The sequence below is a fragment of the Chanodichthys erythropterus genome, chromosome 5 (genome assembly GCF_024489055.1).
Source record: "Chanodichthys erythropterus isolate Z2021 chromosome 5, ASM2448905v1, whole genome shotgun sequence".
Classification (NCBI taxonomy): Eukaryota; Metazoa; Chordata; class Actinopteri; order Cypriniformes; family Xenocyprididae; genus Chanodichthys; species Chanodichthys erythropterus.
Window position 1 is genome coordinate 17999834 of NC_090225.1, and position 21943 is coordinate 18021776.

Below are 21943 nucleotides of genomic sequence, written 5' to 3' on the forward strand. Positions count from 1 at the left end.
ATGAATAACTATTTTAGTTAAAAAACATTTAGTTTAAAAACTAAAACAAAAATAGATCAAATATATAATTGTTGGTTTATAAATCATTCAATTATGAATGAATAATTTGTATTTTCCTTACAATAACTCCGGTAAAATTAAATAGGCCTTATTGTTTATATTTTATGGGTTTCAGAACACAAAATTAAATGTGCCAAATAAACTGTGACTTAGCTTGACTTTAGTTGACTGAATCTGAAGAGCTTTCTTTTTAGATATATTTTTCACAGTAGCCTAACTTGAACCTTCCTTATCCTCTCATCATTCGCGTTCACATTTTAAATTGTCCCTCTGCTGGTGCCGTAGTAAACAGTGATGGCTTCCTCTGAGACACAGTCGCGTTTCGGCCAATCTGTTAAAGGTTTATTGTCTGATAAAGTGACTTCTTGCAGTGGAGATGTGATCGCTCTGACCCGGCAAGTGTTGAAAGGATCCCGGAGCCAAGAAGTAAATATACGAAACGTTTTCTAACGCGATGTTGTTTGTGTAACTGTTTCCTTCTTATAGCAATAAACACCAGAGAGGAGCCTCAAAACTTATTACGCTGCCTAGACTGCATTTTTGAATAGCATAGGCCCAAATATTGGGTGTCATATGATGTCCAGATATGCTGTCTAGACATCTGGCAAGACTCCGTATAAATGCAATTGATAAAATAAAATATATGCATTGGTCTACTTTACAGCTCCTCAGTCAGGCAGCGAGAAATATGGTAATTCAAGAAGATGCCATTCTGCATTCTGAAGATGTAAGTGATAAAACGCATAATTATTTTTTATTAACAATAGTCGTAAGCCTGTTTCATCTTTAATAAAGCAGGTTTAACTTCTCCAATTATCTTTATTCTTACAGAGTCTACGGAAAATGTCTATTATAACGACCCACTTACAATATCAGTAAGTATGAGTAGCCTACTGTATTTATCCTTAACATCTTGTACACTACCAGTCATATTTGGACACACTCACTCTTGTTTCTCGTGATTTTAAACACCTTTAGATCCTAAGGCTGTAAATGCATAAAATAATTGAATTAGTTGTAATAAAAGGAGTAAGCAAATGCCTCTGTATAAATTTTGTTACAAAACAAAAAATAGGATTTGATTTTTAAAAAAAATCTTTTTGGTCTTTTTGTAAGTCCCAAAATGAATTCCTAAATAAAAGGGATAGTCTGTCTAATATATTTCTTTACCTTTTAAATCCAGGCAAGAGGCCATTCAAAAGAAGTAAGTCATAATATTTACATTATTAAAATGTATACAAAATGTTTTCAATAACTCTTTATCTTTAATGTCTTTCACAGTGTAGAGCACTCCAAAAACCTGCAGGACCAGCTGAGACACTTGATGAAATAATGGAGCTCTTCTGACGTCACACTGTGGATATAGCTTACTCTAGTTTTTCATTTATTTTTTTTTTAACAGTAGATCACATCATTATTTGTGACTGCAGCTGCATATGCAGAAAAATTTAAATGCAAAGGTCATCCTCCTCCTCTTCTCTATGGGCTGCTTCTGGATGCTCGTGCAAATCATGCATAAGTGAAGGCTTTTCTATGAGTTCAGAATTGATTTTGGTCTTTTTGAAATGATGGTGCAATGTCAAAACAATATGAACTGTTTTTGTCTCATCTTTTTAAGCATAAATTTGTGTAAGAACATTTGCTTTTAGACTTTTAGATCTTGCATTCATTGTACACCACCTGTACAAATTGTATTTTCTTTTATTTATGTCTTGGTTTATGTTGCTATGTTGTTTGTGCTAAACTTGAATATATTTGTATAAAATGGCACAAATAATTGTTTCTGCACATTTTGCTAATTATTTTTTGTATGTGTAAGCTTGGAGCAACTTTATTAAATGTATGTGGAAAACTATGGCAAATGGATAAAATGTGTCCTTTGTTGACATTCATGTACTGTATAATAAAGCTATCTAGAAGAATTTACAGAGCTAAGCATTGTTGTAGTGGTGTTGTGCCCTTCAAATCTGCAACATCCTCTTGCACATTTTACATTGCCCAGTTTGACTAATTTATATTCAAATGATACTGATTTTGAAAAAGCATCACGTCGATTAGTCGTCAGTAAGTGTTTTTGTTAGGGTTTTGGCTCCCTCTATAGGTAAAGCAGCAGCCAAACACATTACCATAGAGCAAATAAATAGGAAGATTACAGGTTTGCAGGCTTTAGTGACTATATTGATGCAATGACCCTATTATAAATGAAGGCAATAGGTTATGATGTCGTTTTTTAATATTGTATTGTCTATATAAAGCCAAAAAAAAAAAAAAAAGTTTGACTGGATCATTATTATTGAAGTGATTATTATTTTCCTAGCATGTTATATCTTTGGTAACAGTAACAGGAGTGTGTAGTTTTTAATTTCTTAACCAATCATGTAGGAAGACACATCATGGCCACATTCCAGAATGACAATGTCAAGATTCATCAGGCTCAAATTGTGAAAGAACGGTTTGGGAGAGAGCATGAAGAATCATTTTCAAACATGAATTGGCACCTCTGAGACACTAAAGATCTTTGGGATGTGCTGGAGGAGACTTTACAGAGTGCTTGACTCTTGCATTGTCAATACAAGATCTTGACCAAAAACTGATGCACCTCTTGATGGAAAATCATAACATTTTGGTGCACCAATTTTTGGTTAAGAGCTCAAACGTAATGAGTAGGCCTATACATATAGCAGTTTTACATTACTGTTTTAGTTCAGTTTACTGGTTCAGTTTTGTCATATTTGAAAGGGCTTCCATATACATCTTGAGATTGCAAAGATTTTTGTGCTATTTTCATTTTGTGAATAAACTTATTAAAATACTTAAAATGTTTAAATGTTTAAAATAAGGGATTTAATTTGTTTTTCACTTATTAAAATACTTAAAATGTTTAAATGTTTAAAATAAGGGATTTAATTTGTTTTTCACATATATATTATATGAATATCATGTAGTTCTAAATATAGCTATTATGTAAAATATATTGTTTGGTCATAAGTCTTTAAAAATGTGACAGAATAAAGGCAATTAAAAAATTATTATCAAAAACAGACTTTCCTGACGTCTTGTGGGATGGGCTGTAAGACATGAAGAAGGCGTTGCGAGTTTGTTTATCTGTCAGAGACGCACACGCGCTTACAAGCTAACAGAAAGCATTTTTTTTTATTCCGTTCCGTTATTTTATTGTACATTTCCTCATGTGGGCTATGATTTACCCTACTGAAACAGTCATACTGTTTTTGTTTGTTGCTGTTGTTGTCTTTTTTCAGAATTAACCTCGAAATTTCAATGGGATAGTGCAATGTAGTGGCCAGTAGTTTCAATGGTAAGATACCGTTGGCCGCCGGCGACCACTCCCACCTTTTAGGTACTGCTCATTTTACCCGCTGATTGGCCTTTGGAAACACCCACTGCCGGGTTTAAGGCCGATAGTAACGCCTCTCCGCCGACATCTCGCGCGATATCATTGGATGCGCACGAGCTCAATTTGCATACGCTACCGGATTGGCCAAAACGAACGTCCGTCATTAGGTATCTGTACTCACAGCAGTTCACATAGAGCGTGCTGGTGTGTCATCGTGGTGCAGAGAGGCAGCGATACGCGGTGAGTAATGCCGGCCTTGTTGCTTGATGTCAGGACGGCTATAGAGAGGATGAAGGCGGACGCGGATTCCCTTTGACCGTGGCATCCTACATTCATTGACTAAAGTCTGCCCATTGTCAACATGGCAGAGCAATGGACCGCAGTGCCCACTTCTAATATGGCGGCGCTGAACCGGGCTAGATCATTGACTGTTATATTCTTAATTGTCAGCAGTTGTCTGATCAGTAGCGTTGATGGCAAAGACGCGCCAGAAGAGACTGTCATCATTGGCCTCCGGCTCGAGGACACCGACGAGGTGTCGTTTATGGACGGAGGCATTTTGCGCGTCAGCGAGAGATCTCGTGTCAGGTTAAGGGTCTATGGGCAAAACATAAACAACGAGACGTGGTCCAAACTCGCCTTCACGGAACACAGCAGCAGCAGCGCACCTGCGGAGAGCCAGAGCCCCGGAGACGCACCTGCCTCGCATCCCTGCGGCATCCGATCCTCCGATATCATCATCCTTCCTAACGTTGAGGTAAACAGAAAGACGTCTGGCATTATTGAATTAGAGGTGAAGCCTCTGCGAAAAACAGAGAAGAGTAAATTGTATTACCTGTGCATCGCCACCACAACACCTGGCGCGCAGGACTCATGGTCCGAGAACACCTGGATCTATCACGACGGGCATGACACGAAAGTGCTCGTGGTGGAGGAGAAAAAGTTCCTGCTGCCTTTCTGGCTGCAGGTTATTTTTATTGCCATGTTGTTGTGTTTGTCCGGCATGTTCAGCGGGCTGAATCTAGGACTGATGGCGCTGGATCCCATGGAGCTCCGAATTGTCCAAAACTGCGGGACTGAGAAGGAGAAGAATTACGCGAAGAAAATCGAGCCAGTCCGAAGCCAAGGAAACTACCTTCTGTGCTCTTTGCTCTTAGGAAATGTTCTGGTCAATACCACTTTGACCATTCTGCTCGATGACATCGCAGGATCGGGGCTGATCGCTGTGGTGGTGTCCACTATAGGTATCGTTATATTCGGAGAAATAGTGCCACAAGCCATCTGCTCCAGGCATGGGCTCGCCGTGGGCGCAAACACAATATTCCTGACTAAATTTTTCATGATCCTCACTTTCCCTGCTTCCTATCCCGTCAGTAAACTCCTGGACCACGTGCTGGGGCAGGAGATAGGCACTGTGTACAACAGGGAAAAGCTGCTGGAGATGCTCAGGGTGACAGATCCGTATAACGACCTGGTGAAAGAGGAGCTCAACATCATCCAGGGTGCTTTGGAGCTCAGGACTAAAACTGTGGAGGATGTCATGACGCCTTTGCGAGACTGCTTCATGATTGCGGGTGATGCCATCCTGGACTTCAACACCATGTCTGAGATCATGGAGAGTGGCTACACGCGCATACCTGTATATGAGGGCGAGAGGTGTCATATCGTGGACCTGCTGTTTGTCAAGGACCTGGCCTTTGTGGATCCAGATGACTGCACGCCTTTGAAAACCATCACCAAGTTCTACAGCCACCCTCTGCATTTTGTCTTCAACGATACAAAGCTGGATGCCATGCTCGAGGAGTTTAAAAAAGGTAAAGTTGTTTAAAAAATAAATAAATAATGCAGCTATATAATAACACAATTATGCTATAGGAGTTAAAAAAGTAAAGTTGTATACAATTGCATTGTTTTTTTGTTTGTTTGTTTTTTTTTAAAAAGCTACACCCTTAATTTAACTGTTAAAGAATTCAGCTATATAATAAATTATGTTCAAGGAGTTTATGAAAGGTAAGGCTGTGTATATAATTGCATTGTTTTATTTTTAAGCTACATCTTTAAATACATGTTGAATTAAACTATATTATAATAAAAGCATATATTCTTTTTTTATGAGTAAATTTACATTTGAAAAGCATTTTCAAACTTTCAGTTACCACTGAAGTTAGATTACACGTTAGAGTCTCTAGGAAATAGAAGTCACAACAGTGCGAGATGGTTGACAAAACCATTGAAAAAAGAATCCTACCATTAATATTTATTGCTTTCTTACCACTGATCAGTGTATATGTTTCCACCAATGAAAATCTGGCATTGTATAGAATGCCTTAAGTTTGTAGACAAAATATGAAATGGGTTATATTTCACTCATTTCCTATAGGCATTCTATACAATGCCAAAGGGCCAGCTGGCTTGTCATTCCGTATAATACCTAGGTAATAGTATAGAATGCCTAGGAAAGGTATGCAACATAATCAGAAAAAACAGACATTTCATACTTTGCCTACAAACTTCATGCATTCTATACAATACCTGCTTTTCACACATTGCCGGTAACATATATATATTTTACATATCGTCACATAAAGTCTCTAAGATATTTGGCCAGCTGTGCTAGGGTGACTGATATGAACCTCTTTTCACTTAAAAAAAATACATTTATATTGATTAAAACATTTCAAAATCATGTTCATAGTATTCCTAACTAACTAATTTGGTCACACTTTAGTTTAGGGTCCAATTCTTTCTGTTAACTGACTATAAACTATGACTTTTTCCTCAATAAACTCTATAAATAGTTAGTAAGATAGTTAAGTTTAGGTATTGGGTAGGATAAAGGGATGTAGAATAATAAAGGGATGTAGACTAATAAACAGGCAGTATCCTAGTAATATGCATGTTAATAAGCAACCCTAAACTAAAGTGTTACCCTAATTTCTAACTCCCTAACCAAATCTTTGTTAAGCATTTTATAATGTGGTAATGCTAGTTAATTTCTTAATGACCGTTATTATGAAGCCTGGCTTTGAGGGTCCCTGGGTTTGTAAAGGTTTTAACCATTGCTCTAAAGAGAGCTATTGGAAGTGTTAGATTTCATTGCTCTATTTGAAGATGGGACCTGTTGATGAGATGATCTGTGGGATTTAATGAAGATGGTTCAAGAGGAGTTAATTAAACTTCCAAAGCTGTCTCTGACTCCGATATAACATTGATCTTTGGAGTTCATGAAAAGACTGTAGTCTGATCAGGCCTAAGCTTTCATTTTACAACACAGTCATCTCATAAAGCTGTTTTACGATTGCTGTTCAGGGAATCATTCCTTCAGCATGCACTGAGTAATCACTCTAGCTTGTGATTGTGACTCATTACCCCAAGCAATCAGAACATGACGTCTAAAGCAGCTAATTATTTTATGACAGAAAAAGTCTTAATAGGTTTGATCAGTTGTCTCAATGTAAGTTCAAATTTCAATGCAAGTGCCGTTCGCTGGTGTAATATTTAAACATGCTGTCACCCAGTTGTGGACACAGACCATAGTAGGACCGTGGCCTGACATTCCACAAATTGTGGCTGAACAGGAAATGGACTTAAACAGATTTGGGCAACAATTGAGGTATGTGTAGTACAGTGTCGAGCTTGAGTCCATCAACAAAGCCTGTCTTAGAAGCCCCCACATCTCCTATGTAAAGGACTCCGTATCACCCACGTTTGCCTTTCTCTCCATTTCTTTGTTGTGACTCGACATAGCTTTCAAACCATGTTTACTCAACACAAAAGTAATGATATGCTGTTATGGCGAAAGCATGTTGTCACCTGATGTGTCAAAGGGCAAGTGACCATGAAGCTGCTGGATTCTGATGCTCTATATCCATATGTATTATTTATATCCGTATTCTAGGTTCCTCTTGGATCTTACGCATCTGTACTGTAGCTGTTTGTTAATTATTTTAATTTCCAGGCTATTTATATCTGGCTGTTGTAGCATTTTGTACACTGATGCGCTCTATTGCTTGATTTCAGGTTGTTGTTTGTTATGTAAACAGCTTTGATTGTGGCTTTTTTTGCTCTAAGTCTTATAAAATGACTCTTCTCAGGAATGAGAGGTATTTGCGTTCAAAATGTTGTGGTGTTGGAATGTGTAATCCTGTAAGCAGGGTCAGGAATTCACAGGGTTAATTGATGTTTATGTTGACAATACAACACACATTTGACAGATTAAAACATAAATCGTGTTGTAAACAAGATGAAGCCACTAGTTTCCAGTAAAGGCTCTTTTAAGATTTATGCATTGTTGTTACAGTTATAACTGAGCAGTAAACTGATGCAGGAAAAGTTCCATGGAAGGAAAAATGACTGGACCACCAACTAGTCTATATATTTAAACATGTATTATATATTATATTATGAATATTATTTGATAAAATATCTTACTGGCTTTTGAATGGTAGTTTATATTATTCAACATGTAAGATATTTTTATTATTATTAAAAGAAATTAAGAATTTTCAGCAAGGACACATTAAGATCAAATAAATGTTGTTCTTTTGAACTTTCTATTCATCAAAGAATCCTGAAAAAATGTTTCATGGTTTCCACAAAAATATTAAGCAACACAGCTGTTTTCAACATTGAATATTTGAAAGGTTCATAATAATCAGCATATATTAGAATGATTTCTGGAGGATCATGTTACACTGAAGACTAGTGTAAGAAAAATTAATTATTAAAAAAATAATAGATTAAGCAAAATGAAATTTCATTTTTAATTTATATTCATTTTTTTCATCTTTTGCCATTTTTCAAATGCATTCTTCTACAAATCTCCTATTCTGTAGGACACATTTTATTAATGTTATTTTAGGTTGTAATGATTGCTTAAATCTACCCTCAGTATTGTTCCCTGACCAATTTCAGTCTGATTCTCAGGTAATTATCTCAGTTAAATGAGCATTTTTGGCTTCAGAAGTCTCTCTGGTATAGATTAAGATATATATATATCTATATATCTATATAACAGTTTAAATAAAGTGTTTATTTAAGAGTTCAGTCTTGTCAGATAGCTTAAATATCTTGACATTAGACTTCTAAGGAGGTCTGAGGAGATTCTTCATTATTGAGTAAGCAAATGTTGATCAGATTTTATGTTTGAAATAACCTTGCACGTACTGTTATACAAATTATGTTGCTGTGAGTCATAGGCCTGCCATTAAGGAGAAGCACTGGGGGTGAATTTACTGCGCTGAAATGTCCATTTCCGGGGTGAAATATTATTAAGACTGACGTAAGTCTTTTCCTTGGGAACCTACATTCACAGTCATTGTACTGTTTAAAAAAGGACTATATAAAAAGTAACATTGCCTTGATAAGTGCCTGTGATATTTGTAAGATGTTCCAGTGAAGCATCACAGACGTGCCACCCACAGTCCCACCAACTATTTATAGGGAAATTCCATTATGGAAAATATCTAAAGAGAAACCTCATTCCATAAATAAGGTGGGAATGTACAACATTTGTCTGTATGTGTTGTCAAGAAACCTTGTGTTCATTTGGAGCCATCAAGTTGTTTACTTGATCCAAAATGTTTAAACACTCCATCAATTCATCTTAGAGGTTTTTCTTTATTTATTTTTGGGAAAGAATGTTTTATGTTCGACAGCCATGTCTCAAGCTTAGAAAGGAAGTGTCTTATTATTCTCACATGTAAGAGGTCATTTTCTTATGCCTTGGGACTGGGAACTATGGTAGAATTGTATCAACATCTCAGAAGGATCATGTGACACTGAAGACTGGAGTAATGACTGCTGAAAATTCAGCTTTGCCATCACAGGAATCAATTAAAATTATATTCAAATAGAAAACAGATATATATTTCACAATATTACTGTTTTTACTGTATTTTTGATCAAATAAATGCAGCCTTGGTGAGCATAAGAGATGTTTATGTTCAAAAACATCATAAAATCTTATCAACGCCAAACTTTTGTCAGCATAATTCAGAACACAAGTGCACCAGTCAGAGCTTATTAAAAACTAGAAAGGTGAAAGAACATTATGCCATTTGAGTGAATACACTCTCAAAATGGTCAAAAATTAAATAGTTAGACCTATTATTTGCTGTTAAAGCCTGTGACACTGTGTGGGCATTTCTTGGAAACTCTAAACAATGGCTCTTCTTCTCTAGATTCTTTGGATATAGGACCTACTTGTGTTCTCAGTTGGCTGTAACTGTACTGAAATGATGAAAGATCATTTATTGTGTCTTATTTGCTTCATGTGTTGAGGAGTGACTGTCTCCTAAAACTCTCTTAAGATCAGATAGATCAGGGGTGAGAGATGTGGGCGTCCTCTGAAAACCAACTCAGTTTAAACAAAGAGGGGCTGTTAAACAGTTTTTTATTTACAAAATAATCTTATTTTGTTTCATGCTGGTTTGAAATGGAAATAAGCCTGCATTTCCTCAGGCAAGTGTTGGTGCTTACTGATTCCAACAGGCCTGAACAAGATCGGACCGAGATCGGTCAGTCATTAACTCGGGTCTTTCTGCAAGCCAGTACTTTTTAAAGAAACCTTTTTCTTTCCTTTTTTTTTTCTTTTGCTGGTATACACTGGTATTTATAGAAAAGTTTTATACAGACACCCTACATAATGGATTGCTACACTGTCACGCCGGTGAGAGCATCGCCCAAGTGGAATGGAAACTTCATTTCAGATCTAATATTAGCTCTGGCTCCGGAAAATTCCTTTTAAATGATCACTAGCTGAGAAACAGGAAAAGAATTTTCTTTAACATTTCGGTTGACAGTGCTGGGCAGGAATTTTTTAAGCAGCTTATCGAGGAGGTCCTGGGAAAACAGATGTGGAACCATGAGAGATTTGCTAAGAAAACGCGACAGATCCTTGTCTGACTCCAAGAACCTCTTGTTTGAATAGTCACAATTGTCAAATAATAGCTCTCTCATAGGTTTTGGTAAACATGTGTGGCATTTTTTAATCATAAACCAACAGAACTGAGATTCTATGGGTTTTAGTGCATTTATGGTTGTAGAGGGTTCAGGGGGACCACCATGTTTGATATGGTCTGAAGAGAGATACCTCATAACCTCATAGTGTAACTGTATTTTGTTTTTGCTCTGGCAGGTAAATCCCATCTGGCCATTGTCCAAAGAGTGAATAATGAAGGAGAGGGTGACCCATTCTATGAAGTTCTGGGCATCGTCACGCTAGAGGACGTCATTGAGGAAATTATCAAATCTGAGATTCTTGATGAGACAGACTTATACAGTGAGTAACGTTTTTTTACAAACCAAGCAGACACTTTTTTTTTTTCAATAACGCTCATTAAATTAAAAATTTAAAATGCTTTGAGCATGCTTTTTTAAAATTAATAAAGTATAAAATGGGCATAAAGTAAAAAATGTCAGGGTCAAATATCAAAAAAGTCTCTTAAAATATAAGATAATTTGACTTTTTTTTTTAATCACAAAGGAAGTTGTGACTCCCTAAAACCTAATATTTGTTAATAATTTATGATTATTGTAAAAAAAAATACTTTCAAGGTAAATGACTTTTTACTTGATGGTTGCACCACATGACATTGAACCTTTACTTGAAAATGGAATAAAATGTATTCAAAACCAGATGAATCAACATCAATATAAACACTGTTTCTGTTTTAAACTAGATATTTTAAAAGATTGTTCCTTTCTTTAATGTCATTGACTCCTATACATATTATCATTACATCCGCTTCCTGGGAATTAAAACCCATAACCTTGGTGTTACTGGTGCTGTGCTGTACCTTTCTCATTTATTTACATATTACAATGCAGGTAAACCATCTAACCATGTCCTTCTGTTATTCCCAATGACAGCTGACAACAAGACGAAAAAGAAGATAGCTCACAGGGATAAGAAACAGGATTTCTCTGCTTTCAAACCCACAGATAACGAGTTGAGGGTGAAAATATCTCCGCAGCTTCTTTTGGCCACACTGCGTTTCCTGGCAACTGGTACTGATGTCCAGCATGTAACTACATGTGTCTCTGCATTCATAATCATAAAAATAATAATAAAAAAAATCCTGCAAACTCATAAAGCATTGTTAAACCTTGTTTTTTTTTCTCCCCCAGAGGTGGAGTCCTTTAGTGCAGCTCAAATGTCAGAGAAAATCCTCCTGCGCTTGCTGAAACATCCTAACGTCATCCAGGAGCTCAAATATGATGACAAGAACAAGAAAATGTCAGAGCACTACCTCTTTCACCGCAACAAGCCTGTGGACTACTTCATCCTCATCTTGCAGGTCAGAACATTCTCAGCTGTATCTCAATGTTATGAGTTCCGATTGAGCGAAAGGTCACAACCTTTGCAGACCTTGAACTATGAACAATGTCATGGCCTTTACAGGATTGAAATCTTGAATCTTGAACCTATAGTGAGCTGCCTACCAAAGGCTTGCAAAGGGTTGATGGTCTTCTAAAGGTCCTGATATACTCACAGCAATGTTCTTTTTCGTTCTTCGAGTTCGAAATATGTGACCAGCGGTATACTGTTAGTGAACATCCTGACACTGCCCACACTGCTGAGAGCGGCGTTTAGATGAATATTAAATATGTGCTGTGTGCTTTGCTTTCTAAAACAAAAACAACAAAAATCACAGCGGTGAGAAAATAGTAGTTAAGAATGCATCTGATAGCAACGTGAATGTGTTCGCATGAGCTCTGCAATTCGGCACTCCAGTAAAGTCACGTTACGTCTATTTATATAGCAATTTATACAATAGATTGTTTAAAAGCAAGCAGCTTTACAATACTAAACATGAAAAAAACAGTGTCATTGTCTCTTTCACTTAGAATTACAACTTAATTTTCTACTATAAGGTCATGTGTCCACCAAAGCATTTTTAGCCAGATGAAAACACTAGTCACTCTGCTGAAAACGCATAGAGACAGCGTTTTATTTTTTTTTCAGTTGAGACTCTTTGCTTACTATGATATGGAATACATGCGGAAGTGTTACTAGTATCTCATTTCACAGACAGTTTGTTTCTGTACTGTTTCTATATAAAAATGTTGATATAGTGTAAAGTATTTGCTCTGGCTCTTGTTTTAAATTGCTTTGCTTTGTTATAATGCTTCTTGTTGTCATCTGTTGACATTGTACAAGCAGAATGTGGCGGTTGGTCGGTGTTATATTTGTCCCGCCCCTCCTCCACTGTGATTGGATAGCTGGGTAAAAAGTGACACTGATGAGTACTGCATTTTACGCAAAGTTGAACATTCTTCAACAGCTACTGGTAAAAAACAGCCTGAAATAGATGCTCAACGCCTCTTTACGGCACTCCCATTGAAAACAATTGGAAAAATATGCTAGCCTCAGAAAAAGCACTTTGGGGCTCTCTGGTGTATCCATGTTTTTGCTCATTGTAGTCTGACCTTGACAGACTGAACAGAAGAAATAAACCAGAGAAGATTTCGACATCGAAGAAGATGCTAATACCCCTACCTGTTACATAATCACAAAAAAGACTATAGAATAACACAAGACATGTCACTCGTATTGTTTTGAATGGGAGAAAGTGTAACGCGCAATAAGTCCCACCTTCTAAATAAGAACCAATCGCCAACCGGTAAAGTCATCGCGTCACTGCAGCGGCCGTTAGAAGCACTGGTTTCTATAGAAACAGTCAGACTCGCGCCTCCGAAATGAAGCACAAGAGACGCGCATTTAGGTTTGCGCATGCGCATTAGCTTGATCCAGCCTGAAAAATACATTTTTGCCATGATTCAAGAGTTTGGAAAAAAATATTTATGAGACAGTTGTTGTCAGATTTCATTGGTTATTTCAAATATGAAATTTAATCGTAAGGTTGGCGAACAGTTTTGGAGAATTTGATGTTTCCCCATTCAAAGAGATAGGAGCTGCATGATGCCCAGGATGCCCGAGAGGCGTTTCAAAGATGGCCACCGAGTGAAATGACTTGTCTTAAAGGGACTTTGATAATTACTACAGATTAATGATAGTTCGAAGGTGTTTACCAGCAAGACTGAACTTCTCTGGAAAGTTTGAAAATGAACTAAAATGAACTATTTATATTCAACCACTATTCAAAAACATGTATTTCTGTTGCCACAGGGAAAGGTGGAGGTTGAGGCTGGAAAGGAGGGGATGAAGTTTGAAGCTGGTGCCTTCTCGTATTATGGAGTGCTGGCTCTAACCTCCTCACCAGGTCTGAACAATGGATAGTCTCAGTTATTGCACATACCTCTCTAGATGTCATGAAAGAAACAGAAGTTTTTACACACTTTTGTATGGCTGATATCTTTATTTCATATAACTCTTTCTACCAAATCATGCATGAAGTTCTTTTCTGTCGGATTTATTATTGGATTTCTTTGGGCATGAGGAATACATGCTCCTGGCTCTCTTTAATCAATCAAATTATGCAAATGCACACTATGCAAATGATTACTCACTTGATTCTTGATGGAATTCTGTGTAAATCATGTTTTCCTCCCCATGATTTCCTTCTGTCTTTCCCTCGCTCTCTTTTCATTCTCCTGCTCTCCAGTTCCTCTCTCCTTGTCTCGAACCTTCGTGGTGAGCAGGGCAGAATCGCTGGCAGGATCTCCAGGTACCACATTAGTTTCTTCTCCGTTTTACTCCTTCCTCTGAATCATCTTTTTCCCATCAGAATATTTGTATGGTGCATCATGAGTTTTCACTGTTCAAGGTCCTCATTATCTTTTACAGAGAAAGTGAATGTTAATGGTCTGATAATGATAATGTAGGCCAATGAGCAAATGGCTCATAAAAACACATTTTTTATGTGTATTTATACAAGCATTCACCTTCTGATGGTGTCTGTTCTGTTGTTTGCTCCTTAGTTTTCAGATTTCTGTTGTTTCCTTTATTTTATTTGTCCAAAAGATCATTTGAGACAAATTTCTTTGCAAAATTGCAAATATCAAAACTGTTTTACAAATAGCTTTCATCAACTTTATCCATATAACCTAACATTTAAAGGTTTAGGGTCAGTAAGATTTTTAAACTTGTATTTAGCAAAAATGCATTAAATTAATCAAAAGTGACAGTAAAGACATTTTGAATGTTACAAAAGATTTCTGTTTTTTAAAAAAATGCTGTTCTTTTGAATTTTCTATTAATCAAAGAATCCTGAAAAAAAGGTATCACGGTTTCCACAGAAATTTTAAGCAGCTCAACTGTTTTCAACATTGATAATAATAATAATAATAATACATTTTTCTTGAGCACCAAATCAGCCTATTAGAAGTATTTCTGAAGGATCATGTGACACTGAAGACTGGAGTAATGGCTGCTCAAAATTCAGCTTTACCATCAGGAATAATTTACATTTTAAAATATATTAAAATAAAAAACAGTTATTTTAAATTGTAATAATATTTCACAATATTACTATTTTACTGCATTTTTAATTAAATAAATGCAGCCTTTGTGAGCAAAGTCTTTCCAACCCCAAACTTTTGTTCATGCATCTATTTATGTAATTTCTTCACTCATTTTCATATTTAATATATTTTTTTTTAATTTGAAAAAATCCACACTGTTAGACATCTGACCCTGGGATTATATACATTCCATTGTAATGACTGTTGTACTGCTTCCCCACAGACACCCTTTGAACTTTTTCTTTAAGAAGTGGAGAACCTAATCTTATTTTGATTAAAAACTCTTCATTACGTGTGAGTTAAGCAGATGTTCTAATCTTAATTATGTCACTTTCTGACAAAGTTTAAAAATGTGCAAACATGCAATGTATTATATCCATTGTTTTATCAGCAGAACAAAAGTTAGTGACAAAAGACTGCTAGAAGCCATGGACTTATGTTTGTTGTGCCTTATTTAAGTGGATTTATTAGGCTATTTAAGCAAATCCTCACTGGGTTTCTAGCAGAGGACGATCAAATGGCTGCTACATTGCAAATATGGATTGTAAATAAATAAAGCTCAGCTTTTGTGTGTAAACATACAAAAACATTCCACAGCACGGTTCATGAGAAGATACAGGGCATCCAAAATGAATGGAACATCAGACAAGCATCTTTTGTTTGGTTTGTTTACATCACAGCAGCTGACCACTGACCTGCATGTCACCCTTTATTTGCTATACAGAAAATAAGTCACCTCCACGACCGTTCGGACTCAACCACTCAGACTCCCTGAACAGGAGTGACCGGATGGAGGCGGTCACTCCCACACTGGGCAGCAGCAACAACCAGCTCAACTCCTTCCTGCAGGTCTATGTGCCGGACTATTCTGTGAGAGCTGCCTCTGACCTGCTTTACATCAAGGTTTGAATGCTGCTATGGCTCTTCTGAACTCAAACTAGTTAATCTGGAATGCATAGAATTGCTTAAAATTCCTCAAGCCTTCTAGAACCTCAACTGAAGTTTGGGACACTTTGTGCCTTGTAAATTGTCTGACCACAGTTGTGTATTATTATGCCTAAAACTGATAGTCGAATTATATTTTTAAATTTAGCGGAAGCTTGTATCCAAAGTACGGAGAGGATTATGGCCAAGCAATAATAAAAAAATATCACCATCTCGAAATTAAAGTCATTATAATGCAAGATTAAACTCGTTAAATTTCGAGAAACAAAGTCGAAATACGTTGAGAATAAAATCATTAAATTTTGATAATAAAGCCGTGTTTCGAGGAAAAAAATCATAAAATTTTGAGGAAAAAAAAGCCGAAATAAAATGTCGACAATGAACTCACTAATTTTGGAGAATAAAGTCGTTGTGTTTAGTGAAAAAACTTGTTAAATTTCAAGAAAAAAGTCTAAATAAAATGTCAAAAATAAACTCGCATTTGATCAGTCATATTTATTGCATACTGATTGTAGAGGACATGACAGAGTTGGATCACTTGGTCAAGCTAGGCCTATATTTTAGGCTTTCTTTCAATAACAAAGAAATACTGCTTTAGCTAATTATAACTGAATAATAAGTAGCATACAAACTTTTAAAAGAATTTTCAAGCGGCTGGGTGTTTTTAGAAGAAAAAAACAGTACAATTTGCATGATGTAGGCCTACTCAAGAAAAGTGGACATTCTAAAACGCTTAACGTGAAAAACACTTATTATTAAAAGATCATATTCTATACACACCTTATAATAACCATATTATGTGCAGATAAGCATAATAATTTCACCCTAGGCTGGGCGAGCGTGTATAGACATTTATTTTTCTGTGTAGGCTATTTAATAAAGTCTGCTTATGTAGAGAAAGTTTGTGTTATGTAGGTGTCTGGGGTGTATTTTCTTTTGTGTAATACAAAAGAAACATTTTGTATTTCACCAGTGTGTACTTTCTGGTGATTGTATTTCGACATTTTTTCTAGAAATTTGAGTTTAATATTGCATTATATTGACCTTAATCTCTAGATGATTTTATTTTTTATTATTATCCTCTTCTATACCAAAGCCAGGGCCGTCATGTAGCTTGAACGTCAGTCCAGTGGTACTTTTGTGGTTAATGAAGAGGATCAAACTTTTTGAATCCTAGGACCCCCAAATATGATCCCACTTCCTGAAATATAAAGACGACTATATTTGTTTATTTTTAAAGACTCATTTATACTGTGTCAAAAATATCAAGTGTGATGTTACAAATTTCCAAAATTAAACAATTTTCATTTATTTTGTCATTACACTAGAGTAGGGTTCCCCAAATTGGAGATCTCAAACCCCATCAAAAAACAACAAAAATATTAAATATTGCATTTGTTTACCTGCATGCCAAGAACCCATGAACATGCAAATTTGTTGTTAAATTCTTAAAATATTGATGTAAAAACTCACCGCGTGTATTTCAAGTAAGGTTTGGTAACCCATGTACTAGAGCAAAGCAAATTATTCATATACTTTATGGAAATGATTTACTTGGTATTAAGTTGACAGTTTACTATTTTTTTCTAAGAGGTATTAGTGTCTATAATGTTAGATTAATGTTACATCTAACAATGGTACAATCTGAAAGGGTTAGTTCACCCAAAAGTGAAAATTCTGTCATTTATTACTCATCCTCATGTCGTTTCACACCCGTAAGACCTTCGTTAATCTTCAGAACACAAATTAAGATATTTTAGTTGAAATCTAATGGCTCAGTGAGGTCTCCATAGGGAGCAATGACACTTCCTCTCTCAAGATCCATAAAGGTACTAGAAACGTATTTAAATCAGTTCATGTGAGTACAGTGGTTCAATATTAATATTATAAAGCGACAAGAATATTTTTGGTGCGCCAAAAAAAACGTATTTAGTGATGGCCGATTTCAAAACACTGCTTCAGGAAGATTCGGAGCACAAATGAATCAGTGTATCGAATCTGCTGTTCGGAGCGCCAAAGTCACGTGATTTCAGCCGTTGGCAGTTTGACACGTGATCTGAATCATGATTAAATAAATATGTTTTTAGTACCTTTATGGATCTTGAGAGAGGAAGTGCCATTGCTCCCTATGGAGGCCTCACTGAGCCATCGGATTTCAACTAAAATATCTTAATTTGTGTTCCGAAGATTAACGAAGGTCTTACGGGTGTGAAACGACATGAGGGTGAGTAATAAATGACATTATTTTCATTTTTGGGTGAACTAACCCTTGAAGACATACATATTTTACAATAAATATCCATCCAAAGCAGTTTTATAGTTTGAGCAAGCTAAACGCAATGAGGAAAAAGTCACCACTGAAAGATTTCTGAACATATTTCACAAAGAATGAGAGAACATGAGAGAATAAGCATGTTTAGTTTTTATTTTTCACTGTTAAAACCTAGAACTGTCAATAGAATCAAATAATTTCATTAAAATAAAACAATTAAAAATAAAAAGATGAATCTGATGATTGCCATCTTTAAAAAGCTGAATGAAACAATAAAATTAAATTTGGCAGATTTGTTAAATACATACCCGTTTTATTTTTTTTTAATAAACATATTAACTTACTCAGATCTAAAAAAAAAAAAAAAAAAAAAAAAAAAAAAAAATAAGAAATAAATACATTTTACAAAAAAAAAAAAAAAAACTGGACCAACTTCTGACTTCCATGGTTTAGTGCATTTGAAATTCATTTGGCTCTAAAAATATGAATCTGAAGATCTCCATTTGAATTTCCATGACGCTTCTATTCAAAGCAAACTATGAAAAAACAAACAAACAACCAAATGTTAATAATTACAGATATTAGCAGTGCTGCATCACAAAATGTCCAGAATAGACCAGAATAATTATAGCTCATTAATTCATATTCCCCCTCTGTCAGGTGACCCGCCAGCAATATCAGAACGCCCTGATGGCGTCTCGCATGGACAAGACGCCTCAGTCCACAGACAGCGAGTTCACCAAGATCGAGTTGACCTTCACCGAGCATCAGGATGGACCACTGGACGAGTCGGCCACTCTTTTGACCACCAACGCACATAAACCCAACCACACTGCCCACAACGACGGGGCTATTTAACCACCCTCAGCGGAGAGAGATGGCGTGAGAGCGCTCGGCTCCATTAGCCTTTCCCGAGAGGCCTTCTCCTACACTGGGCAGCTTCAATTTGACATAACGAGTCCTCTCATCACGGTCGATTTCAAAGGGGAACATACGCAAAGACTACAATGTGAAGGGCCGCATATCCCACACAATGCATGCACTAATGACCTTAACACCTTTTGTAGGCAGCGGATCAGTCAGGGACCACAAAATCATTCTCGCTTGAGGACAAACACACTTGAAATACACACTTCACTTAGAAGGAGCAAGGTGACGACCCACACCACACCTCGACCAGACACGATACTAGAAGGACAAAGAAATAATGGTGCCTTTAGACAGCGCTCGGTTACTGTCAACAAAGGAGATCTAGAGGCCCCCGAGGGCCAGGGCAACACGGAGCTCTCCCAAATCTTCCATTCGACCGAGGAAGCCTGAGCAGATGCAGCCACAGATGAGATATCAGCGACCAGGAGGCTTGGAAACACTCAACGGAGATCAATAACACTAAGCCTTTCGAGAAAAAAACAAAACAGGATGCATCTCGGTCTGTCAGCAGAACTGAGACGTCTCATGACCAAAGACATTTGGCAAGGACAGCAAATAACAGGCAGAATAACTGTGGGTCCTTCAAGAGAATTTGTTACAAAATGGCAGCCTCGGATACGACACGCATTAGCAGGCAAAACAGCATTTGCCTGGACTGTGCCAAATGACACCAACGATTTCAGTGATTTCTTCTGCCCAGGTTAATCCACGTCATGTGCATATGTGCTACGTACAGCATTTGCAGTACAAAGAAATCAGATGTGTTTACATATGAGGGCCTTTTTCATCTATATATACAGTATATATATATATATATATATATATATATATATAGAGCGAGAGAGAGATTTTTTTACGTCAATCCTGATTGCGCTGAGGTACAGCGTCACCTATTTTAAGGTGAATAGAGTATACGTCTCATGACTGGTTCCATTTTTATGTACGTCGGACCACTCTTTATTAACGATACGTTTTTGATTTTCAGTGCTTTTGTTGTAATCATGTAACTCTTCATTTTTAAAAGAAACATTTTGTACGTCACAACTACCTTTCTTCAGATAGTTTCAAGCTGCATTTAGGACCTCAAAAAACACGTAAAGGACTATTTCAGGAACTTACACTGTAACTTATATCTCATCTTCAGATTCCATATTTGATCTTTTATCTTACTTTTATTATTTTTAGAAAAAAAAAAGCTATTCATGTAGGACTCTGCCATGGGATTGTAAAAGAGGTACTTGTAATGATTTATCGATTTTAAAACAGATGAAAAAGGAAAATAATTCAGCATTAATGTATTTATTTTGGTTTTATTATGACAAGATTACACTAACGCTATTGACACAAAGGGGAACGATTCTCTGGCTGATGTTTTTATCCGCTGATTTTTTTTTTTTTTATCAGAACCTCCCGAGATGCTTCTGTCAGAAGTGTAAAGCCGCTGGATATCAGGACATTTACGTCTTAAGTGTTTTATGTAGCAACCTCTCAGTGCAATAGTGCAACAGCTATGCAGGGACAATCATGACCAATTAATGAGCTTACTGGTAGGACAAAATAACTGAAAGTAAACTAGCAGAATTTAATAAGAGGCTGAGAGGCAGAATAAGTTTGTTAGATTAACACCGTAACTACAGTTAAGGGGCTTGAGATGTGAAATAGTGATTGTTGAACACTAGCAAAGGCTTCATTCCTGTTCTTCTGTTACATTGACTGCTTATTCCAGTTTGTTCACAACGTGTTAATGAGGAACGCCCTTTCATTTCACTTAAAGCATTTGGTGATGTCCTACAGGTCAGATCGGTGTTTTCACATTTGATCGCCTGCCTTAGAAAAGAGGAAATGTCTTCAAAAAAATGTGGTGCTCTAACATGCGGTTTGAGTCTGTCATACACTGCTGCTATTTTCAATCTTGAATGTGTATAGAGATACTGTACAGTCATAAATCAGAGAGTACTATTGTATGCTTACATAATATAAACCAGACAATGCTATATCAGATTTAAATATACATATTATATATATATATAATGCAGATGGAAATTGCTATAATAAAACTGTTTGACAACTTTATGACTGCCTGCATTTGTATTTGGTTATTTATTTTAATGTTTTTAAGATTGGTCAGATGGTGGCAGATGTAACTCTGATTAATGTGTATAACATAATGCAATTTAATAATAGCAAATAAAACAGCCACAAAATTGCTGCAATTTTTTTTTTTACGTAATACGTACTCTGAATAATGTTGTCCAAAATATTTTAAAATCGAAAATTGGTATTTATTTGGCATGAATGTTAATCAGCCAAACAAAAGTCGGCCCTTATATTATAATGCGCGTCAAGTTGACCCTTTTTGATTTCCGAGGTGTCTTGTTTAACCTGTTTTTCTTGAAATGTTGTGCTTTTTCTAATTTAGCGTCATGAAAACAAAAATCGACATTTATGTGCGTACAAAATTTACATTACTATTATGGGGTCTCATTTTTTAAATGTTGGTTGAAGAATCTTACAATCATTTCTTAAAATGTGCGTACGTGTGATTCAGAGAACGAACGTAAGCTACGCACAATAAACCTGCGTACGCCTCTCTTTCCAGAAATGATCTAAACTACGCAGATGAATGGTTTCAGATCTCCGCCTTGTAAACGCAGCATAAGTAATATCATTAACATATAAAAGAGCACTAGTCAACTTCGAAATCGTTTGAGAATGGCGAGCGGCAAGAATTAGATTAAAAAAAAAAATTATATATATATATATATATATATATATATATATATATATATATATATATATATATATATATATATAATATAGATTTCAAAATACCTGCAGTACACCGACTCTCTGACATAATCCTTGCGGAAATTAACCATGGTTAAAATTGGTATTGACTACCATTTGTACAACCACAACAAAACCAAATGGTTTTTGTAGCAAAACCATTAGTT

General features: G+C 36.2%; 2 protein-coding genes across 4 annotated transcripts; both read left to right on the plus strand.

Moving 5' to 3' along the window:
* Window positions 1–349: 349 nt before the first annotated feature.
* On the plus strand, window positions 350–2257 carry borcs7 (BLOC-1 related complex subunit 7). Of its 2 annotated transcripts, XM_067385283.1 has the most exons (5): window positions 350–486; window positions 725–787; window positions 892–935; window positions 1244–1264; window positions 1342–2257. In XM_067385283.1, the coding sequence occupies exons 1-5, from the start codon at window positions 355–357 to the stop codon at window positions 1391–1393; spliced, it is 312 nt and encodes a 103-aa protein (XP_067241384.1). In that variant the 5' UTR covers window positions 350–354; the 3' UTR covers window positions 1394–2257. The 2 variants fall into 2 exon arrangements, with proteins under 2 accessions (XP_067241384.1, XP_067241386.1); XM_067385285.1 differs by lacking the exon at window positions 1244–1264.
* A 1348-nt stretch (window positions 2258–3605) lies between these two features.
* Window positions 3606–21468, plus strand: cnnm2a (cyclin and CBS domain divalent metal cation transport mediator 2a). Of its 2 annotated transcripts, XM_067386363.1 has the most exons (8): window positions 3606–5229; window positions 10554–10697; window positions 11288–11425; window positions 11546–11715; window positions 13548–13641; window positions 13984–14046; window positions 15567–15745; window positions 18720–21468. In XM_067386363.1, the coding sequence occupies exons 1-8, from the start codon at window positions 3777–3779 to the stop codon at window positions 18915–18917; spliced, it is 2439 nt and encodes an 812-aa protein (XP_067242464.1). In that variant the 5' UTR covers window positions 3606–3776; the 3' UTR covers window positions 18918–21468. The 2 variants fall into 2 exon arrangements, with proteins under 2 accessions (XP_067242464.1, XP_067242465.1); XM_067386364.1 differs by lacking the exon at window positions 13984–14046 and having other exon boundaries at window positions 18720–21467.
* Window positions 21469–21943: the final 475 nt, after the last annotated feature.

Coding starts and splice junctions, on each gene's coding strand:
- borcs7 (XM_067385283.1), top strand. CDS start 355: ATGGCTTCCTCTGAGACACAGTCGCGTTTCGGCCAATCTGTTAAAGGT. Junction 487..724: donor AAGGATCCCGGAGCCAAGAA/GTAAATATACGA, acceptor TCTACTTTACAG/CTCCTCAGTCAGGCAGCGAG. Junction 1,265..1,341: donor CAAGAGGCCATTCAAAAGAA/GTAAGTCATAAT, acceptor TGTCTTTCACAG/TGTAGAGCACTCCAAAAACC.
- cnnm2a (XM_067386363.1), top strand. CDS start 3,777: ATGGCAGAGCAATGGACCGCAGTGCCCACTTCTAATATGGCGGCGCTG. Junction 11,716..13,547: donor ACTTCATCCTCATCTTGCAG/GTCAGAACATTC, acceptor CTGTTGCCACAG/GGAAAGGTGGAGGTTGAGGC. Junction 13,642..13,983: donor GGCTCTAACCTCCTCACCAG/GTCTGAACAATG, acceptor CCTGCTCTCCAG/TTCCTCTCTCCTTGTCTCGA.